Genomic DNA, 23,345 nt, shown 5'->3' on the forward strand with positions numbered 1-23,345 from the left:
GAGACCTGACATTTCACAAGCTGTTGGAGTTATTAGCATATATATGCATAATCCAGGAAAGGAGCATTGGCAAGCTGTGAAGTGGATTCTACGGTATATTCATAATACTGTAGATGTTGGGTTAGTTTTTGAGCAGGAAGACAATCAGTCTGTAGTTGGATATTGTGATTCAGATTTTGTGGGTGATCTGGACAAACGAAGATCAACTACTGGTTATGTGTTTACTTTTTCAAAGGCACCAGTTAGTTGGAAGTCTACTTTGCAGTAAACAGTTGCTTTGTCTACAATAGAGGCAGAGTATATGGCTATTACAGAGGCTGTGAAGGAGACAATTTGGCTTCAAGGATTGCTAAAGGAGCTTGGTGTTGAACAAAAAAGTATCACAATTTTTTGTGATAGTCAAAGTGCTATTCAATTAGCGAAGAACCAAGTTTATCATGCAAGGATGAATCACATTGATGTTCGGTATCATTTTGTACGAGAAATCATAGAAAAAGGTGGAGTCACGATGAAGAAAATTCATACTACAGAGAATTCTGCTGATATGCTGACAAAAATGGTGACTACGATCAAGTTTCAACATTGTTTGGATTTGATCAACATTGTTGAACACTGAAGATTGAAAATGAAGGCACAACCAAAATTTGTTATTGAGAGAGAATTGAAGATGTGAAATGTTGGGAGAAGAGTTGGGGGGATTTTTCCCACTATAAAAGAAGACCTAATGTTTAGGATTTAAATACACCTCTCATTTGCCTTCTCATCTGTTTAAGGCATTTGTATCTTCTCTCTTTAGTATTATTTCATTTGTATTTTTGTAGTGGAATAAAATATTGGTTGTGTCCGAGGAGTAGGCAAAATTAGCCGAACCTCGTAAATTCTGGTGTTCCCTTTATTGTTGCTTTATTGTCTTATTTATTATTTGGTGGATGTCATAATTTTTGGTATAGTAGTTGTGACTTATTCACACTATATACATTTGGCTTCCGCAACAAAGTCTTCATAGTTCAAATCTTCTATTCCTTTGTCGCCTTCGACACCCTAAACTTGACTCGTCAACTTCTTGAGTTCCTCAGCCATGTTTTTGATGAGCAAGTTCTTCTCGGAGGATTCTGGTGTATAGGAGGTTGGTTGGATAGAGTGAGGTACGTTTTCTACGTATATAGGGTTGTTTTGGTGAGTGCCTGGGTGTAATGGTGGTCATTGGTTGAGTTTTGAGGATCGAGAATGGGTTGTGGTGTGTTCTGGGGAGTGTGATAAGTGGCGGTTGGTGGGTTGTGGTGTGTTCTGGTGGTCATTGGGGTGTTTTAAGGAGGTGCTAGGTTCTTTGTATTTTGTTGATTAATGTCGGGAACATTCAAAGTGAGGGATAAGTTTGCCAAGTTGCGGACCTGCTCAAGTTCTCATGTAGATCTAGATCTTTTTTTCTAATCTTAAAACTAAATCATTCGGTGTCGGAGTACTCCGACCATCTGAAGTTTCTGCATTTTCCTTTCGAATACCACCTAAGTCGTCCATTTTAGCCTTCCTTTTGCTCTTTGTATTGCTTGGAAGAGGAGATGGTGGATGGCCTCTAGATCTGGTGTGATATGATGATGATGCCAGTATGAGCGAACCAACCTTAGGGGATGGGAATAAAGAATAAAAAGGAAAATAAAAGGGGTAAACAAGTCAGTAAGGGTTTTGAAATATTTGCGATATTTAAACACATATTGCGAGAATGTAAATTCGTGTACTTCAAGCTGTGGTGGTCAGTTTTAATAATGAAATGACCTCCCTGTAAGTAGTGCCTCCACCTATCTACTGCTGAAAGAACTACCATGAACTCCTTCTCATAAGTTGATAGGCCCCGATGTCTAGGGGCTAAGGTTTTGCTAAAATATGCAATGGGCCTTCCTTCTTGCATCAACACAACCCCTATTCCTTTTGAACAAGTATCTGTTTCAATGATGAAATGCTTAGAAAAGTATGCTAATGCTATGACTGGAACAATAATCATAGCTGTCTTTAACTTCTGAAATGCAGCTTCTGCTTCTTCATTCCATTTGAATGCATTCTTCTTCAGTAGATTAGTCAAGGGCCTGCAAATCACTCCATAGGACCTCACAAACCTTCTATAGTAGCCTGTGAGTCATAAGAATCCTCTCAATGCCTTGATAGATTTTGGATTTGGCCAATTAGTCATGGCCTCAATCTTAGAGGGATCTGTGGCCACTCCTTGCCCAGTGATTACATGGCCTAGATACTCCACCTTACTTTGACCAAATGAGCACTTAGACATTTTAGCAAAGAGTTGTTCTCTTCTTAATACCTCTATAACTTTTTTGAGATGCTACACATGCTCTCTCATGGATGCACTGTACACCAAAATATCATCAAAAAACACTAATACAAACCTTCTTAAGTAAGCAGCAAACACTTGATTCATCAGATTTTGGAAAGTAGCTGGTCCATTAGTCAGCCCAAAAGGCATGACTTTGAATTCATAATGCCTCAAATGAGTCTTCAATCCAATTTTATATGTATCCTCCTCTTTCATCCTTATTTGATGGTAGCCAGCCCTTAGGTCAATCTTAGAGTAGACTCAGACCCACATAACTCATCCATCAAGTCATCCACCAAGAGGATTGGAAACTTATCATTAATGGTCATTTTATTCAACTCTCTATAATCAATGCATAATCTCCAGTTTCCATCTTTTTTCTTTACTAATAATACTGGTGAAGAAAAATGAGAGTAGCTAGGTTGAATTATAACATTACTCAGCATTTCATTTACTTGTTTTTCTATTTTATTTTTTTAGAAATAATTGTATCTGTAAGGTCTAATACTCACAGGTGTTGCATCATTCTTCAGGGGAATGAAATGGTCATGACTTCTGCTTGGTGGCAAGGTTTTTGGCTCAGCAAAAACATCAGTGAATGCTTGTAAAACTTCTTGGGAGTTGTTTCACTCCTTTTGCTGTCATACCCTGCAGTTTTGCTTGGTGGTATATCCCTTTCAGCTCCACCCTTTTCCCCTTATGTGTCACCTGTGCTTTATACTCCACAAAATCCAATACCACTAGATTATGACCCCTCATCTAATCACCTCCTAGAATTAATTCATTGCCCCCAATCTGACCAGTCTGACTGTATCCTCAAACTCTACTCGTTGTACTCTCCACTTAAATTTAGGACATGTGTGCCAGCTTGTAATATGATTACCATTAGCAACTGTAACTTTCATTGGCCTAACATCATTAATTAGGCACCCTATCCTTTTGGCAATCTCTAGATCTAAGAAGTTGTGTGTGCTACTAGAATCCAACAACACAGTAATTTTGTTCTTCTTAGACTCACCTCCCAGCTTGATGGTATTGGGTACCTCAGTCACAGGACGGCATTAGGACTTATTGCCTCATCCAGTACTTGCTCTTCTTGTAGCTTTAAGATATCATCATTATTCACCATCTCTTCCGGTTCTTCCTCCTGAGTTTCAGGTGCTGCTTCTGCTGTCATGGAATTAATCTGCTTCTACTTGCATTGATGACCTATGAAATATTTCTCCCCACACTTGTAACACAACCCTTGTGCCCTCCTAGTTTCAAACAACTTATTTCCTTGAGTATTGTAGTTATTGGTAGTGCCTTTGTTGGGTTGTGGTGAGTACCTTGGTGTTGTATTCTTACCCCCTATAGCTTCCCTTTTTGTACAAGGAGTCCATTAATTTCTCCTTGTGTCTAGCCTTCTCCAAAGCCTTACTGAAAGAATAGGGATCTAACATCTTAACTATTTGCCTGATTTCTTCTATCAAACCTTCAATGAAAAATTCTAAGAAGAATTCTTCTGGAATAGTAGGGTTTCTTATCAACACTCATGCTTTCAGTTTTTCAAATTGTTCTAAGTATTCATCCACGGTACCTGTTTGCTGTAAATTCTTGAAGGTCTCAATTAGGTTAAATTTACTGTTGGCTGTACTTGCAAATATGCTATAGATTTCAGCAATAACATTCGCCCATCTAACATTGCTTTTATTGATATGGTAGGAGAAAAACCAAGACTCAGCTCTCCCATTCAAATGAAGAAGTGCTTCCTCCAATTTTTGTTGAGGGTCAGTGATATGATTGTACTGGAAGAAGCACTCACACTTCCTCAACCAAGCACAAGGATCTTCACCGTCAAAGTAAGGAATCTCATATCTCGAGTGAGAATTATGGTCTTGATTCCTTCCCACATAAGTATCCCCTTGATCTGCAACTCTAGGTCGATTGATCGCACCATTGAGCTGAAGATCTCCAAAGGAGCACTACCCAGTATTCCTTCTCTTGGAGAAGAAAGAAGTTTCTCCATAAAATTATCCAACTTCTTACCCAGATCGTCCATTTTTAGAATCATTTGCTGCCATGTAACTTTGTAATTGCGATTCCGATTTCTTCATAGTTTCATCAGTGGTCTTCGATCTCGTTTTTGCTCTTGTCATTTTGAATGGGCCAGGTCACGGCACTGATACCAATTGTAATGAATTTGTGAATTTGATATTAAATTGTAATTGAAAAAAAATTGAAACTCAAATTGGGATTTTATTGATTCTAACAATAATTACAGTAAAATTGAAAGATTGAGCCCAAATGATAACTACAAACTAAAGATTAGGTTCCAACTCCATTGATGAGCTTGAGTACCTGAATGAACATAAATGAAGGTAAGGAAGGATTTAGAGGAAGAGAGAAGAGAGAATTTAGAAAGATGTAGAGAGAGGAAAATGGCAAATTACCGGATTCTAACTAACTTCTTTGCCCCCATTCTGTAAGTTGTTATAATGACTAAGAATCTATCTAGACCGTTCGATGATCTATAGTGCATCTTCTAATCTGGACTGTTTATTCTTTTTCTTTAGTCATCAGCTCCTAATCGTCCATGTGTCCTTCCACTCTACCAATTACACCTAATATCTTCTTTATTTCTTCAGACCCATCTTCTTCTTTACTCGTCTCCTAACAGTTCGGCCGAAACATAACACATACACTGGCTCCACTTCCGCCCATAAGCGTGCTCGCTCACTTTAGTCCTAAAAATGGGTCAAATATGGATAAGAACCATATTATAGAGAGCAGCCTGGTGCACTAAGCTCCCGCTGTGCGGGGGATTCAGGGAAGGGCCGGACCACAAGGGTCTTTTGTACGTAGCCTTACCCTGCATTCCTGCAAGAGTCTATTTCCACAGCTTGAACCCGTGACCTCCTGGTCATATAGCAATAACTTTACTAGTTAGGCCAAGGCTCCCCTTCTATAAGAACCATATTATCCATCTAGAAAATGGATAACCAATGGATAACTAATGAGCATAACTTTTACATTTGTAAAGCCTCAAATTGAGGGTTCCTCAAGTTTTGGAGACTAGGAATTCTCTCAAAAGTGATCATTTTCAAGAAGTCGTGGATAATATGGATATCCTATCCATATTATCCGCCGATTAACCCGTTTTTTATCTGAATTAAATATGGGTCTGGTCGGATAATTTATCTATTTTTGCAATACTCGTTTTGACCCGATCCATATCCGCATCGCCCCGCTCGTTTGCCACCCCTTGTCCTAACTACTCCGTAACATACCGACTAACTATACCGACTAAATATATACGGAATACAATATAGAAGGGATTGATCTAATACACCGTAACAACCACCTCGACCAGTAATTCCAGCCGTAATTCATCCCGTCTTCTCCTTCCACTAAAACAAGTGAACATCTTAAAGGAATAATGTGAGAAACGATAAAGACTTAATAGAGCATACTGGACTAATAGAATGAGGCCTCGTTAAAGGGATTATTTTCAGAATATCTAAGCACATGCTTCCCAAATAGGGCCCAAACTCAAAGATTAGGAAAAGCTATAAGGAGCTCCCAAAATAGCATAGCCCAGAAATAGCCGGATATAGCTCAACAATAACTATGTTTCAAGAAGTTTCTTTGTATGGGTCAATTGGGGTCACATATATATGCTCAAAATATAGTAATATACTCAAATTTTTAGATGGGTTACGCAGGGCTGTACTCAAATTGACCCGTCATTTCGACCGAGTTGGACGGTTCAAAAGTTATAGTTTTATCATTTCATGAGCTGAATTGGACATCAATTGTAGGGAAAAAATTGATTTTCTCAAGATTAATAATATACAATATGAAACTAAATGCTCTTCTCATCCTCATTCTAGGCAAAGGAAAAAGGATATTATGGATAATCATTTTGTTTCCAAACAAGCTTAAACAAATGAAATCATAAGCGTTTAGCTAAAAGCATGATGTATGTTGGTGCAGATGATTAAAATTTAGTGACGATAATTAGCACAAACAGGAATTTGTCCCCCTTTTCTCATTTAACTTAGACAATCAATTTTTTTTTTTTTAAATGATTGTTGAAATAGCAGTGAGGAATGCGTTTTTGGATTAATATCTATAAGTATTCCCTGCACAACTAAACATATTTGCAGAAACTAATGAGCTCCAAATTGGGAGTTGGTAGCCTGGTCACTTACTCTTTTTTTTTTTTGGGGGGGGGGGGTCGAAAGTCTCTTTCTATATATTAACTGAGATCGAAACAGATACAAGAGAGGTAATTAACATATAAAAAGACAGTCTAATGCACGAAACATTCCTCGTTTATCCAGGGTCTGGAGAAGGATTAGACCCTAAGAAAGTATAATATAGAAAACCTACTCAAATAACACGGCTCGAACACATGACCTATAAGTCACACAAAGATAACTCACTAATAGAAATGAACAATATGCAAATTTCATTGATGATGTTATCTTTGAATAAGTTGGGGATAAAAACTGTATATTACATCTAAATAGAAGCTAACAAGTCATGGATGACTAGCCAAATATAGAAGCAAGCTGAATGTATCTAGCCAAGGTGGTGGACCTTGTATTTTTTGTTCGTTTCCATCCTTTATTGGACTTATTATAATGATGCATTATGCCTTGTCAATCACTAGCATAGTGTCCGACACCTATATATTCTTTTTTTATGTGCATAATTTGCAATTACTCCATTGTCAACTCAAATTAAATTGGCCTCTTAGAAAATAAAGTTTTAATATCAGCTTGTTTTTGAGTATTCAAATGTTTAAAAAAGAATAAAATTTCTTGATCAGGGAGATGGCAATAAAGTTTCTTTGGAGGCACTTAATTAGACATTTGAAAACAACTATACGTGCATAAAATGTTGAGAAGAAAAAATTTAAACCTTGTGGGGTTGGCCTAGAGACCAAAACAAAAAATCACATACTGAAATGTACAGTCATATGTAAAAAGAAAATCTTTTATAAAAATTTCTGTCGACCGACTCATGCACACAAAGTCCGACAACCCCACCAACCTTTAAGACCCGCCTTTGTTTTCTCCTTTCCCTGTTTCAAACTTTCTAAGCTAATTCATAATGCAAATATAATAAATATATACACAAATTAATTCTTCATACCTACTTGCTTTAAAGTTTAAAATATTTTTTTAATTATATGTACATATATAGTTCGAATTCAAAGTGTACATGTAATGATATACTAACTATTTAGTACTCCATATGTTTGATCAACTTTGAGCTTCATGTGAGTACAAACTGCAAATTGGAATAAAGTTTTCTTGTTAAGAAAAATGAAGATTAAAGATGGGACTTACAAGTCAAATTCTGCTAGTTCAATTGAGTATCAGCTGACTACTGATCATCAGAAGTTGCACCATCGCCGGAAGAAAACAAGACCTCCGGTGGCGGGAGGTCGGAGGAGGATAAAAGGTGGAAGTGTTTCACCCAATCGATTCTTGCTAAGCAAGTTTAAGGAAAAAGATGAGGCAAAGGTAGGTGTCTCTGCTAGGAAGCTCGCCGCTGGTCTGTGGCATTTGGCGGCGGAGTTCACCGCTGGGGGCGGCGGTGGTGTGAAGCGGCAGTATGGTTTGATTCATCCGGTAGGTTTTCAGGTGTGTTGGAATTATGCGTTATGTTGTTGTTTCCAAAAAAGTTTTCATTTTTTTCTTAGTTTGTCGTTTGTAAACTTTTGTTTCTTTTTGCTACTTAATTGGTTTAGGGAATTTGATTAAATAGCCTAGCATAAAGTAAATAAAACTTAAATGTGCTCTGCTCTCTAGATGGCATGTTAGATTGTGTATGGTTTTTTAAAGTTGATCCTTACATAAAAAATAGGAGAATCAGTATCTAACATTTTAGGCGGAGGGAGTATAATTTATGTTCATGAGTGATGAATTATTTCTTAAGGAGAGCCTTAGCGTAATTGTTAAAATTGTTGTCTTGCGACCAAGAGGTCACGGGTTCGAGTCGTGAAAATAATATCTTGTAGAAATCTAGGGTAAGACTGCGTACAATAAATCCTTATAGTCCGGCCCTTCCCTGGATCCTGAACATAACGGTAACTTAGTGCATCGGGCTGCTCTTTAGTGATGAATTATTTCTGGATTTTACTGTTGGATGATGGATTAGGTTCCTCTTTAGTCTACATTCTCTGCATCTATCATCCACAAACCTTTTCAATGCTTTATTTATGACAAAAAAGCTCCATACTTGGTTGATTCAAGATAAAATGATTCTATAAATTTTCCAGTCAAAAATAGATACAAGTTGTATCTATTTTGACTCATTCCCCAATTCAATTCAATGGTTCAAATAGTTTTGGCTCATTTCCATCATGGTCAGCTTGTTGCCTGATGCAATTTCACAAGAGAAAGATATGTTTTAGTATACTGATCTGGACATCTGGTAATTATGAGAGTTAATCTGAGGGAGCTGTGGAGTATAATTATGGTTATAAACTAAAGTGCGTAACTGTAAAGTGGAACAGGAGGGAAGGTAAGAGATCCTAACCAGTATGATGTAATGAGAAAACCTCAAGCTTTGTAACAATATTACAATGGACCTACAAACAATGAAATATTTGTTTCCTTAATCTCGCAAGGAAGCCAAAACTGAAATACAAACATCTAATATGGTCTACCACCTTTCTTGACGTATATATTGTTTGTACCAGCTGCACACGCCCAGAATGCCCGTATATTTTGCTTTAGTCATGCTGCAGTTCATTGCACAAATTTTCTGTAACACGGATATGGTTTAACTTGCCTGCTTTATCCTTCTTTTCATTTTCATTGTATACATCATTCCATCACTTTGATTCCTGTTTTTAGTTTGTTCGCTGTTTCTTTCTCTCTTACTTCTATTTTAATCTACTAGATATGCAACTGGAAGTTTCATTTTAATTAATATCCAGACTTCCTGACAAATTTCATGATCGCTTTTATTATCGCTAGCTCCATTCTTGGATACCAATCACTAGATCCGCGACGGAGGGAGCTACAAGGTGGTATCCTGGCCACTTAAAAATGTCCAGAGAAGTTAAACATTCCAACAGCCTTGTAAAGCTTTATAAAAGTCAACATACTGCTACGACCTCAGTTGCTTCTGCTTTACAAGTTGAACTAATAAGAGCGCAGAATTGCATTCAAGAGCTAGAAGCTAAGAGGGGACGCCTAAAAAAGAAATACAAACACTTAGTGAGGAAGCTGGAAGAAGAAAGAATCTCATGGATGAGAAGAGAACAGCGGAAGATGCATTCTGTAATTGATGGCTTAAAAGATGATTTAAGAAGAGAAAGAAGTAATTGTAAACGACTGGATGTTGTTAATTCCAAAATGCTGGTTGATGTAGCTGATTTAAAGGTATCGTCCAGACACTATATGCACAATTATGAGAAAGAAAGAAAATCCAGAGAATTACTGGAGGATGTGTGCAACGAGCTAGTCAAGGAGATTGAAGAAGACAAAACTGAAATTGAAGCTTTGAAGAGCGAAAATGCCAGGCTTGGCGAGGAAGTGGAAGAAGAAAGAAAAATGCTGCAATTGGCTGAGGTTTGGCGTGAAGAACGGGTTCAAATGAAGCTGATTGATGCGAAACTACTTTTAGAAGAAAAATATCGCCTGATGAGTAATCTTATATCAGAACTTCAGAGCTTTTTGAGATCTAGCAATGTAACTGTGGATGTGACTAGCTTAAGTGAAGCGCAGGTGGTCAAGCAGGTTGTTGACTCATTGAACATCCAAGAAATAAATGAGTTCTCTTCTGGCTCTCCAATATCAAATGACATATATACAACTAAAGAGGATAATATTATCTTTGAAGCTAAAGAATTGGGAACTAATCAGTGCACTGATTATAGCACTCCTAGCCATTCCTCTGCAGTCCAAATTGTTTGTACCGAGAGTAAAAGATGTGCTACAAACACCAGCAGTGAGTGTTTGAATGGCTTTCTTGATCATGGTGAGAGTTGCAAAGATGTAAGTGGGAGGAGTACAGTGACCCACGTCGAAGATCAGTTTTCAAGTTACACTTCTGGTGAAACTAAGCATTCCGTCAATGGTATTGAAGGGGGCAGATATCATTTTACTGGCAAAGTGAATCATGAGAAAAACACCGGTCAATCGGGTTCTCTGCATTTTGAGACCAGTGAAATCTCCTCGGTACTTCCAAAGCAATCAAAGAAGAAAGGATCCTCTTTTCGCAAGTTTTGGAGATCCCCATTGTCATTTGATGAATTCTGCAAGACAATCTCACTCGATGAGAGTGGAGGACTTTCAAATGGATCAACATCTAATGTGGATGTTATTTCTTCAGAGAATGTACCAGCTGAAAGGCCACTAGCATACCAAGATTTTGAAAATCATTGCTGCTCAGGAGGCCCAAGAAATCCACACATCGCTCGAGCTATGAAAGGTTGTATTGAATGGCCTCGGGGAATCCCAAAGTATGGTTTGAAGTCCAAGATTTTGGATGCAAAATTTGAAAGCCAAAAATCGCAATTGTGCAATGTACTTAAACACATGAATTAGGTGGAGGATGGCTTCAGTTTGCTGCTTTACTGAGGTAATTCTACAAATTATTTCATGAATATCATGAACTAGTAGTTGGATTCACTTTAGCGGTAGAGTGCAGCTGTAACAATTTTGTCTCTTCTTAGCTGCCTCTTAAGGATTTCGATGAGGTTCATTTTTTCAATGAACTTCCACATATCATCAAAATGTATACACCCAAAGTTATATATGTTATTTTCATCTTGTACATGCCATCTTCCATAACGTAAAATATGGCATTTTAATCCTATCATTCATGAACCAAAGTGCTTAGTTGTATAGTTTGTCTGTAAAGTCAACGTAGAACCAGAATCATTCCTATCTATGCATGCTTCTTAGAGGTTAAACTTATTCTTTCCTCAAGATCTTGCTCCCACCCTTCCTTAGACTAACATTTTATTAATGCCTTTAATAATGGTTGTTACTTTCTTAAAAGAACTCGCTTACAGTTGGCACTTTACTAATGGAAGTGATGGTTTCTTCGTCAAAGATTTAATCACTTAATTTTAAGTATATTGATTGGCCTCATGAAAGGAAAATGGGAAATCTCAAAATTTTGAGGTGAAGTCATGCACCTTGGATTTTGTCCCTACAAGGTTACTACTAATTTCTTCAGTGGACTGCTGAAATTATTCAGCAGCAGAATGATGTGTGGCTGAATGGTGATTGTCTTTACTTTTTCTTGGCTTTTGTATGTATCATTCTGGGGGACACCTATGCCCCAAGCTTTCATGTCTCAGATTTCTTGAATTTAGCATCATTCACAATCTAGCTCTCCAGGTTAAAAGGTTCCACACAAGCTTCGGTTCGGTGGCGTTTTTGTACATCTTTGTTCAGATTAATAGTGAGACTGAGAAGAATGAGTTTTGATGTCTTCCATAGGATCTGCCCTTTCCACCAATATAATAAACAACTCATGGAATTTGGATGAGTGTTTTTCACAAGCACATGATAGATTGTTGGAATTGGATGAGTATTTTCACAAAAGAGATTTTTGCCTCAGCCAATCCCAAAATATAATGTAGGGTCTCCTTTCTTTGTCCTTTAAGTTTTCTGTTTAGGCTGGCTGTTGTTCCACAGTTTGCTTTAGTCTTTCATCCTCCAGGCTCCACAAACAACAAATTCCCATCAAATATACATAGGCAAATAGAAGTAGGGAACATAACAGAACCACTTCCAGGACAAAAGAGCATATAACCCTTTAGAAGGAAGAACTAACACACTTGAAGATAAGAACATGGTAAAAATAGCACGGGCTAGCCAGTTTTCGGACTGGTCATACCAAAATAGCCAGCATTTCAAAGTCATTAAAAAATAACCACTATTTTGCTGCAACACGGAAAGTTCCGGCATAATATACTGGAGATCGGTGCACCTGTGTATGAACTTCCAACATATTATACCGGAACTCCAACACGCGGAAAGTTCCAGTATATTATGCTGGAACTTTCCGCATGTTTTATACTGGAACTCCAGTATAATATTTGGCCCATTTCTGTATATAAATCAAGATACTCAGAGGAACGGATAGGGTATTAGTATATCTAATATATAATTATATAAATAATTAATTGATCACAAGTTATGAAAATTTCTAAGAATAATCAAAAACATCAAACCATTCAACTATTAAATTTTGATGTATTTTTCCCCTATCAATTGTCGTCATCGTCATGTAAAACGAAATGGAGGTAGTACAAAATATAATTTTATCCCAACTCTAACTAGTAGTATGAAGTATCGCCGAGATTAAATGAAGGTACGAATTGTCACGCCCGAACCTGGGCCTGGACGTAAATGTGGTATCATAACATGTGGTATCATAACATACTGAATGCAGAAGATAAACTAACACATGCTGATATACTTAAAGTCTGGATGATATAAATAAAAGTGCGGAAATACTACTACAATTCTGAAACATATTTGTAGCCAACATAGCTCAATATGAAAAGTCTAAGACTCTGTCTAACTATTACTCTAGTCTATGAAGCCTCTATTTGAGTACTGAAAACACTGACTGTATGTGAATACTGAAGACTGTAGTAATCATAATGCCCCGAAAGAACTGGGGATCACCAAATAGCTGGTACGAGAATCCTAGCGCACTGAATCATCAACCTGTAAATAATTACCTGCATCGTGAGATGCAGGCCCCGGGCAAAAGAGACGTCAGTACATTTGAATTGTACTGGTATGTAAAGCAACTGAAAGAAAGAATTATAAATGCTGAAACTGAAACTAAGTTGATAATTGAGAATTTATAATTGATAACTGAAATGATAACTATTCAAACTGAAACTGAAATGATAACTGATAACTGAACTGATAATTGATAACTGATATGATAGCTGATAACTGAACGGTAACTAATAATTGAACTGAAAGGAAGTAAGGATATGAATACTCCTCTTCTGAATGATGAACAACCTGTTTATCTGAATATTAAACTGCGGCCTCAGGCTATATATATATATATATATATATGTGTGTGTGTGTGTGTGTGTGTGTGTGTGTGTGTGTGTGTGTGGTGTGTATTTGGGCCTGAGGCCGCAGTTTATGCTTTATGTATTTTGGACCTGAGGTCGTAGTTATGTATACGTAAATTTGGGCCCGAGGCCGCACAAACTGCGGCCTCGGGCCCAAATTTACGTATGCATAACTGCGACCTCAGGTCCAAAATACATAAAGCATAAACTGCGGCCTCAGGCCCAAATATAGGTGTTCAAATTCAGGATTTAAAATCAGGAACTGAGAATCATACTGCAATACATAATAGTGAAATATTGAATCACGCTGAGTTACATGATACTGGAATACTGGATCACACTGAGTTACATTATATTGAATCATACTGAGTTACATAATACTGGAATACTGAATAGGAATAGAATGAGACATGTATTCTTGAACTGGTTGTGAACACTGAAACTTCAACTGTTTCTGACATGCTGAGTAAGCTATACTAAGACTTAGGGAAATCAAGCCCAAGTCTATATTGAATACGAACTGAGCTCACAACGTTCAGAATGAAAATCATGAACGAGTTATGAAGCTAGAGAATAGAAGTCCGACAACTATTCAAGGAACTAGGCTTAACTATATTTCTGAGGCAATTGATACGTCGTAAAAGAAACGTATAGTAGGGAGAATCATTAAAATTGCCAAACATAGAGAGTTTGCCTCACATACCTTAACTTCCTGCTCTTGAGCATAATACAACATTCGCCAACCCTTTCAACTTTAATCCATATCAATACAAGTCAAAGGGATTCCAAATTAGCAACAATAGTCATGTTTTGGTCACTTAGGCATTTTATCAAACACTAGATGGCATAAAGCTTCATGACCCTTATTAATGGTGTTTCTACATTCAATAACCCATTCTCTTGCTCTTAGATAAATTCTAAAGTCTCAAATGGTTATAAACAACATTATTCTTTATCACCTATAAGGTAATCAACACCCATAACCAATAATAACCTATCAACAACCCAAACCTATCATCGTTCATGCTTTTCTATCAAACCCATCAACTCATATCTCATGAAGTAGAGTCTATAATCATTAATTCAATGATAGAATCAACTAGAGGGTGAAGATATTACCTTTTTGACGTTCAATCTTCTTGAATTCGAGTTCTAGGGTTTCTCCTCTCAAAAATGGTGTCTCAAATTGAATATCTAATGATATGGAGGGTTTACCCATGTTAATAAGATGTTGGGAAATTAAAATTAACTTAGAATCACCATTACAACTTACCTTTGATGGTGGAGGGACTCTTGAGGAGTTAGGTTTTTGAGAGTTTTCCTTTGTAGAGCAAGTTTTTATGTTTTGGGACTGTGGGGGATGAAATAGGGCTAAACATGACCCCCCCAAGTTGTCCACCGCGTCCCGGTTGGCGTAACCGTGGTAAATTGCTGAGACACTGCCTAGCTACCGCGGCCGCGGTAAAATGCGGCAGGACCACGATGGTTGCGCACCTCTCTGTAAAACGGGCATAACCTTTTGCACTGAGCTCCATTTGGACTTCACAATATATAGTTGGAAAGCTATTTCAAAGGCCTATAACTTTCATGCTTTGAGTTTTCCCAATTTCCTTACACATTTTCACTAACACCTGCTGGAATACAAACCTTCTGCAAACTTAGTCGATTTTGTCAAATCTTATGCATCTCACTTTCCATCTTGATTTTGAAATAACTATTTTCACCCATAATCATCCCGATAGGACTTCACATGATAAAAATATATCCTTACTACTCCTTTATGTCATTCATACCTATGCCAAATTTTTACGGGGTGTTACATTATGTCCCCCTTGGAATCATTCGTCCTCGAATGAAGGTCCTAACTGCAACTTCTGCTAACTTTGGACCTTAAACGGGTCTGGTAGAAACATGAACTTTCATTAAGACTTGCATACTAAATTGAATGAATTCTTGATTATTGAACTGTTGAGATACTAAACTGAATGACTATTGCATTAACTGGATATTGGTCTGCCATGGATACATGAATACTGAACTAACATGGATATATGAATATTAAACTTGCATGAATATTTGAGTATTGAAATAACATCAATATCTGAGTACTAAGCTGGTATGAATATCTAGATGTAACGACCCGACCGGTCATTTTGAGCTTTTGCACTTCGCTCGCCAGTTCTCGGGCATGACTTACCCCGTGTGGTGTATTATGACTTATGTAATTCGTTGGTGTTGGGTTTCAGGTTAATCAAAATGAATTTCGAAGAACAATCTCAGTTGAAAGCTTAAAATTTGAAAGGTTTGACCAAGATTTGACTTATGTATATTTGATCTCAGATTGAAATTTTTATGATTTGGTTAGCTCCGTTAGGTGATTTAGGACTTAGGAGTGTGATCGAAATGCATTTTGGAAGTCCGTGGATGGTTTAGGCTTGGATTGGCGAAATTGAGATTTCAGCTCTTTCCGGTTGATAGGTGAGATTTTGATATAAAGGTCGGAATGAAATTCCGAGAGTTGCAGTAGCTTCGTTGTGTCATTTGAGATGTGTGCGCAAAATTTCAGGTCATTCGGACGAGATTTGATAGACTTTTTGAGCGAAAGCATAATTTAAGAGTTCTTGGAGTTCTTAGGCTTGGATCCTATATTAAATTGGTGATTGGATGTTGTTTTGAGCGTTTTGAAGTTTTGAGCAAGTTTGAACGATGTCATGGGATGTGTTGGTACAATTGGTTTGAAATTCCGGGTGTTCCGGGTAGGTTCCGGGATGTTTTAGTGCAAAACTCATAGCCATAGCAGGTCCACATGGGTTGCAGGCCCCGGAACTCACTCACGCGGTTCGCACAAAAATAAGTGTGCCCGCGGTGAGTGATGTGCGGACCGCACAAAAGCAGACGTGGTCGCGGTAGGCGTCGCGTGAACCGCACAAAAGTGGCGGGGCCGCGGTGAAGAACCTTCCCGCTGGCCCTACTTCGGAAGCTCATATCTTTTGATCTACAAGGAATGTTGAGGTGATTCAAAAACGAAAGTTGTAGCTCTTCGTATCTAGTGTCTAGAAAGGTAAAGACATCTCAATTTGGACATATGTAGCATAAGTTATGGTCAAAATACTAAAGCATGTCACTGCAGAGGAAGGCCTGTGCGGCCGCGGTTGTTTTTGCGCGGACCGCGGTCGATTTGATGCGGCCCGCGGTGGCTGAAATCTGAGGGACACTCTATAAATACGAGGTTTTGGGTTTTATTTGATATTTTGACCTAGAGAGCTCGGATTTTGGCGATTTTTCGAAGGTTTTTGAAGAAATTCATCAGGGTAAGTGATTCTAACTCAGATTTGGCTAGAGTACATGAATCTATCATTGAATTCATCATTTAATCCTTGATTTGGAATGGAATTTGGGAAGAAAATGGTGAAACCTTTCAAAAATGTAAAATGGTGATTTGAAGGGTCAAATAGTTTTGTGAAGAGCTCGTGAGAGCATAAGGATTCTAGTTTTGTGAATTTTGTCAAATTTCGAGACGTGGGCCCGGGGCTCGGGTTTTGGTAATTTCAAGAATCGTGCCCTTTATTGATTTTTTTCGCTTGGGCTTTGTTCCCTTAGCATATTATGATGTATTCGTTCTGATTTTGGATAGATTCGACGCACGTGGAGGCCGATTTGAGGGGCAAAGGCGTCGCGAGCTAGAGATTTTGCCGGTTCGAGGTGAGTAATGATTGTAAATGATATCTTGTGGGTTTGGAACCCCGGATTTGCACATCGTAGTGCTGTATTGAGGTGAGACACGCGCTGGATGACGAGCGTGGGCTCTTTTACTATTGGGGATTGTGACTTTGTCCGTCCCGATTGATGATTTTACCGCGTATTTAACTGAAAACTAATTGTTATCATCATTATTTGGGCTGAATGCCTTCTTTGGGCCTAGCGCCAGCTATTTGAACCCTTCGGGGATTGTTGTTTGATATTTCCTCACTGTTTGATTATATAGTTGAACTCAGTCATGTTATTTTCTACTGTTTTCAAAACTCAGCCATGTTTACCCTGCTCTAACACTTGAAATGGTATTTTAAATAATATTTTGGGCTGAGTATCATGTTTTACTTTTGCCCGAGGGGCTTATGTGAATTTCTACTGAGTAAGGCCGAGGGCCTGTATTGTGAGGATACTCTTGGATCGGGCTGCACGCCGCAGCAGTGAAATACTGATTTATATGAGGCCGAGGGCCTAGATTTGATGCCACGAGATGGCTTGATTTTGCGCTTGGGCCGTAAGGGGCCCCTCCCGGAGTCTGCACACCCCCAGTGAGCGCCATCAACGATAAATGGAACGGGTTGCACGCCGCAGCGATGTTGGTACTATTTTATGTGTTTACTTTATTTCATATGTCTACCATTATCTGTTGTTGTGCTACTTCATGTGATATCTATCTGATTGTCTGGCATTATTTGTTAATTGAGTGTTGCGCCCGAGGGGCAGATTTCCGTGCTTATCTGCATTATTTGTTTTGCATTCATTTGCGTAACTGTTGAGAAAGTCATTTTCAAAAGAGTTTTAAACTGAGCTAAGATATTTCTAAAGATTTCACATCTTCACTTTTTTTCTCAAAGGGTTTTCCACTGCCTCTCTACAACATGTTGGTTGCTTTACGTAATTTCTTACTGCTCAGTTGTTATTTACCTTTATTACTCACTGAGTTGGAGTACTCACTTTACTCCCTACACCTTGTGTGCAAATGCAGGTATCTATACACCCGGTGCGGGTTTTGAGCCGATCAGAGGCTAAGTTATCGGAGTTTAGCAAGGTGACCGCCAGCGTTCGCGGCACCGCATTTCTTCCTTTTGTTTATCAGTCCTATTTTGTATAATTCAGACCGTGTAGTTGTATTTATACTCTAATAGATGCTCGTGGCTTGTGACACCCCGGTTTGGGCTGTGTCGGGATGGTTTCTTCTATTGTCATCATTATTTTTCGCAAATTATGGCTATTATATCATGTTTAGAACTGTTTATGATATTTAACTATTTAAAAGAAATGTTCCGTTTTGGTCTGGCTGGCCTTGTCTTCACGAGAGGCGCCATCACGACCGGGTTCGGGAATTGGGTCGTGACAAGTTGGTATCAGAGCCTAGGTTACATTGGTCTCACGAGTCATGAGCGGGTTTAGTAGAGTCTCGTGGATCGGTACGGAGACGTCTGCATTTATCCTCGAGAGGTTGCAGAACCTTTAGGAAAACTTCACATTCTTGAATTCTTATCATGCGTCCTTGATTCAACTTGAAAAGTAACTCTTGAAATTCCTTCCACGCGTTTGCATGTGCGCATGAGCACTCAGTATCAGATGTGCCTTGATGGCTTGTGATCCCCCGATCGAGGGGTGAGATGCAATCTCTGTGAGTTGATATTGGGCCAGTCTGGAGGACTTGAGGCCAGATCTCTACCTATGGCTTGAGCACCGAGGTGCTGATTGTGTGAGCAAGTATTTTGAACTTATACATTCGGTATTGCCCCTATTGGTGTGAATGACGGCTGGGTAGCTATGTGATGAGTATGTTAGTACTGCGAGATGTATCTATATGACTCGGAAGTGGAGAGGAAGGTCTGCTAGATGATAGATGAGCCATTAAGTGTTTGATTTCCATTGTAATTGGATGTGTAGCCCCGAGTTATGGGCGCGTGAAGAATCTTTTCATGTCTCCTAGTTGGAGTGAAGTAAATTTCATGTTGCGGTATGAGTTCAGACTCAGGAAGATTAAGTAACTGTGTAATGTGTATGACGGCGGAAGGTATACAGAAATGTTATATTAAGGCGAAGCAGGCGGGTTGTCTCCTGTGGTGTTTTGAGATTGTGTGATCCTTATGTTGTCTGTTAGAAGATCTCATTCCCAAGTGAAACATATGTGTTGAAATTTAAATTTGGGTCACTTAATAGAGTGGGTTTAACTACTACGAGAGTGAATGCGAGATTTGCATAGAGTTAAAGTACCCGATGGTCAGTGTTTCAAGAGCTTATGAAGGACTGAGTCTAATCTCACTATGGTATTATGGAAACAATAAAGTATATGCGTTATAAGTTGTGGTGCGTGTTTCGATCTATGGCTTTGAGCCAAGTGGGGGGAGTCCGCTATTGAATAGTTGATTGCATGGTTATGTGCTCTAATGGTTCCAGTTTGAGGCGTAATTGCGAATCAGTTATGGCTCGAGTAAAGGAAAGTTTAATAAAGGTTATGTTATGCCTTATGGGTATACGAGAATCGGGGAATGACTTGAGTTGTGGTTGGTAAGGAATGCTCGGTGCATGGGGCAGGATGTTGCTTGGTTATATTGAAATGAGGTCACATTCTGCAGTGTCAGAGTGCTAATGAAGCACAGATTGTTCGGTTCATTTAATCAATCTAACTGCGGTTTGAGTAGAGTGGATGCCTCTAGAGAATGGTCCTATTGTGTTCAAAAATTTTCATGCAATAATTGGAGGCTTTCAAGTTGTACTTATGGATAGAAACTGAGTTTCCTTGGAAGACGTCAAGACTTGTGGTGTTTTCTATATTAATTGTGGGATTCTATGTATTAATATTAGGAGATAACGGATTTAGATCCGCAGGAAGTTCTTCAGAGCGAAGTATTTCGGATGTAGTGCTTTTGGGAATAATTAAGAAAGAATATCAAGTTGAATATGAATTAGAAGGAAATTTAGATAGATGGGGTAGCTTTATAGTAGACCGAATCGGTATGGTAAGGATATGATTAATTCCTGGTGTGTGTTCGAGGTAATAAGTTCTTTTAGGTATTTTGCGGCTATGCTCTTAGGTTTTGATGTCTTGCTTAGCTTGGTTGAGTTAGAAGGATTCGGTCCTAACATGTCTGATTTGTGCAAAGGGAACTCAGAGAGTTCTTGATGGTTTCCACCACAGTTAGAGAGGTATATTTTTCCTATTGGCGTAAGAAGCATGGGATGTATAGTGGTTCTCTTCTAGATGGAATCAATGGGGAGTTCTTGGTTAGTGGAATGCATAGCTGCTTGTGATTCGGAAGGGATATGAAGTTCTCATGGTTATCCTAGGATGGTACAGGCTGTGTGGTATGTTGTGAAGGATTGAGAATCGCGTGTGTAAGGTTACAGTGCAGTTCTGAACGGAAGGCCATAAAATTCTTAGGAAGCACGGGCAGTTTCGGATTATTAGAGAAATTAGCTTCAGATGATTAGGGGGATGATCTTCAGATGATTAAGGAAGTGATATTGCTAATTGGAGTGATTTAACGAGGGTATATGTTTCAGGAAAGGCAATGTGATTAAGCTAATGGTACTTCGGTAGTATTGCGGCTCCTTCTTTTTGGATCGATTATGGGTATTCGAGTTTGCTTGGTGGCATCAAGGAATTTCAAAGTATCTCTCGTGGAATGATTGAGTATTTGAGGTGTGGTATGAATTCGTACGATGGAATTGGGATCAGGTTTGTTGAGTTATGTGCCATATGGATTGGAGTCAGAGAAGTTCTCACATTTATCTATGTTGTAATTGTGAGTCGTGTGTATCGGAACTATTTAGTGATTACCTGGATTTGGAGGCCCGAGTGGATCTTTCTTTTCTTGGCATATTAGATTTTGGATGTGATGTTGGGGTTTAGACTGGTTGTCTCCGTGTTGGGTTATTCCATACTATTGCGCTTGGGGCTATGCCGGAAATGCCACGGGTTGGGTGGTGAGGTGCGTCGGTTTATGTTATAGTAGAGTGGTTTATATTTCAAGGACCCAGCAGACGGCTGGGAAGGGTTGCCTTTCTTAATTGAGCTTTCGTGATGGATGTCAGTGCAGAGGATTCTACCACTAATTCAGTTCCGGTGTTGAGGGACTCTCCGGATGTGTTTCTTGTGGCCGAGCATGTCGCCGGGCAGGGTCGTTGATTTCGGTATTGCCTTGGTGCCGGGAACTGTATCGTATGGCTCCGGCAGGAGTTATAGTAGTGGAAGGAGCAGCTTCAGGCTTCCTTGATAAGGAGTTCGTTGGCAGGCCAATGTGGATGCGTGTTCTAACGGAGTCGGCTTAGTTGGCCCCAAACTGTATTGTTGAGGGACAGGTTGATGCAACCGTTATTGAGCTTACTAGTGATCTGGGAGATCTATGAGTTGCCTTCCTGTATTGGGAGACGTTATGATTTTTGGGTTATGGGCACATATGGTGCGGTTCTATTGGGGTTCATAGTGGAAGTCGAACGGGGAAAAGTAATTGGGTGTTGCTCGGCGAATGGCGTATCGGTTATGTCCTATCGGGTTTGAGTGGTATATAATATTTGTTTCACTGTCAAATTGTCCGTGATTGTAGATTTCGAGCAAATGGCTTGAGGTGTTCCATGTGGAACAGTGGTTGGATAGAATCGTGCATTGCAACGAAGATTCCGTGGAGGCATAATCCTTTGGGTTAGATTCATGTGTTCTATTTCGATGATGTGAGATGGGTCCTCAGCCTTGTGTTGTGGTGGATCTGGTGAGCTTGAGGTACAACTCTTTCATTTAAGTCATTTTCATGATTTGAGTAGGTTTGGACCGTTGCTTATTGGTGCGCGTATTATGCAAGTCGTGTCTTAGGCCTCTATTGACGTGTCATGTTACCAGAGTGGTGTGTTGGACTAGGGAATATTGCCGGGATCATTAATGAATACGAACGGATTTGATTTCAGCTTGTTGGAAGGATAATATTGAGGTTCGGTTCGGAAATTGCTGTGGTATTAGCCAAAAAGGGAAGCGGCTTCATAAATGGTTGATCTGGGAAAATGGTTATGGCTTACGACGTTTTTTTGTGATCATTGGCCGTATATGAAAGTGTTGGGGTGAGGCTTTAGTTGATAAGAGTTTTTCTATTGGTATTCGGGTGCTGTGGGCAGCTGCTGTAATTAGAAGTTATCATTACGAGTGTTTAAGTCATGTGGTATATCAAATGATTGCATCTGAGATTGCAAGTATGGGTAATTACAGCTTGTTCGGGCTTATTCTGAATATAGATATGAGATTCTGATCTTGTGAATGATTTCAGAAGTGAAAATGTGGTTCTAAGGCTTATGGGTTAGATTGGGTTGTGAAATTTCAATTACTGTGTGTTATCGGACCTATATGAGATAGAGTGACGTGGGATCACCCCCGGGTATATGCATGGTAAGATTATTCAGCGATTGGTTGGCTTTTAGAATAACTCTGGGCACGTTCGCGGACGAACTTATGTTTAAGTGGGGGAGGATATAATGACCCGACCGGTTGTTTTGAGCTTTTGCACTTCGCTCGCCAGTTCTCGGGCATAACTTACCCCGTGTGGTGTATTATGACTTATGTAAATCGTTGGTGTTGGATTTCAGGTTAATCAGAATGAATTTGGAAGAACAGTCTCAATTGAAAGCTTAAAATTTGAAATGTTTGACCAAGATTTGACTTATGTGTATTTGATCTCGGATTGAAATTTTTATGATTTGGTTAGCTCCGTTAGGTGATTTGGGAATTAGGAGTGTGATCGGAATGCATTTTGAAAGTCCGTGGAAGGTTTAGGCTTGGATTGGCGAAATTGAGATTTCGGCGCTTTCCGGTTGATAGGTGAGATTTTGATATAAAGGTCGGAATGAAATTCCGAGAGTTGTAGTAGCTTCGTTGTGTCATTTGGGATGTGTGTGCAACATTTCAGGTCATTCGGACGAGATTTGATAGACTTTTTGAGCGAAAGCATAATTTAAGAGTTCTTGGAGTTCTTAGGCTTGGATCCTATGTTAAATTGGTGATTGGATATTGTTGTGAGCGTTCCGAAGTTTTGAGCTAGTTTGAACGATGTCATGGGATGTGTTGGTACAATTGGTTTGAAGTTTTGGGTAGGTTCCGGGATGTTTTAGTGCAAAAATCATAGCCGTAGCAGGTCCACAGGGGTTGCAGGCCCCGGAACTCACTCACGCGGTTCGCACAAAAATAAGTGCGCCCGCGGTGAGTGCTGTGCG

At 39.1% G+C, this 23,345-nt stretch overlaps 1 protein-coding gene across 3 annotated transcripts; it reads left to right on the forward strand.

Moving 5' to 3' along the window:
* Positions 1 to 7,192: 7,192 nt before the first annotated feature.
* Positions 7,193 to 18,334, forward strand: LOC104217250 (uncharacterized). 3 transcript variants are annotated; one of them, XM_070167760.1, is made up of 3 exons: positions 7,193 to 7,959; positions 9,301 to 10,909; positions 18,121 to 18,334. In XM_070167760.1, the coding sequence occupies exons 1-2, from the start codon at positions 7,639 to 7,641 to the stop codon at positions 10,873 to 10,875; spliced, it is 1,896 nt and encodes a 631-aa protein (XP_070023861.1). In that variant the 5' UTR covers positions 7,193 to 7,638; the 3' UTR covers positions 10,876 to 10,909; positions 18,121 to 18,334. The 3 variants fall into 3 exon arrangements, with proteins under 3 accessions (XP_070023861.1, XP_009765744.1, XP_009765745.1); XM_009767442.2 differs by lacking the exon at positions 18,121 to 18,334 and having other exon boundaries at positions 9,301 to 11,175; XM_009767443.2 differs by lacking the exon at positions 18,121 to 18,334 and having other exon boundaries at positions 7,194 to 7,947; positions 9,301 to 11,175.
* Positions 18,335 to 23,345: the final 5,011 nt, after the last annotated feature.

This window comes from Nicotiana sylvestris, chromosome 2 (genome assembly GCF_000393655.2).
Source record: "Nicotiana sylvestris chromosome 2, ASM39365v2, whole genome shotgun sequence".
Taxonomy (NCBI): Eukaryota; Viridiplantae; Streptophyta; class Magnoliopsida; order Solanales; family Solanaceae; genus Nicotiana; species Nicotiana sylvestris.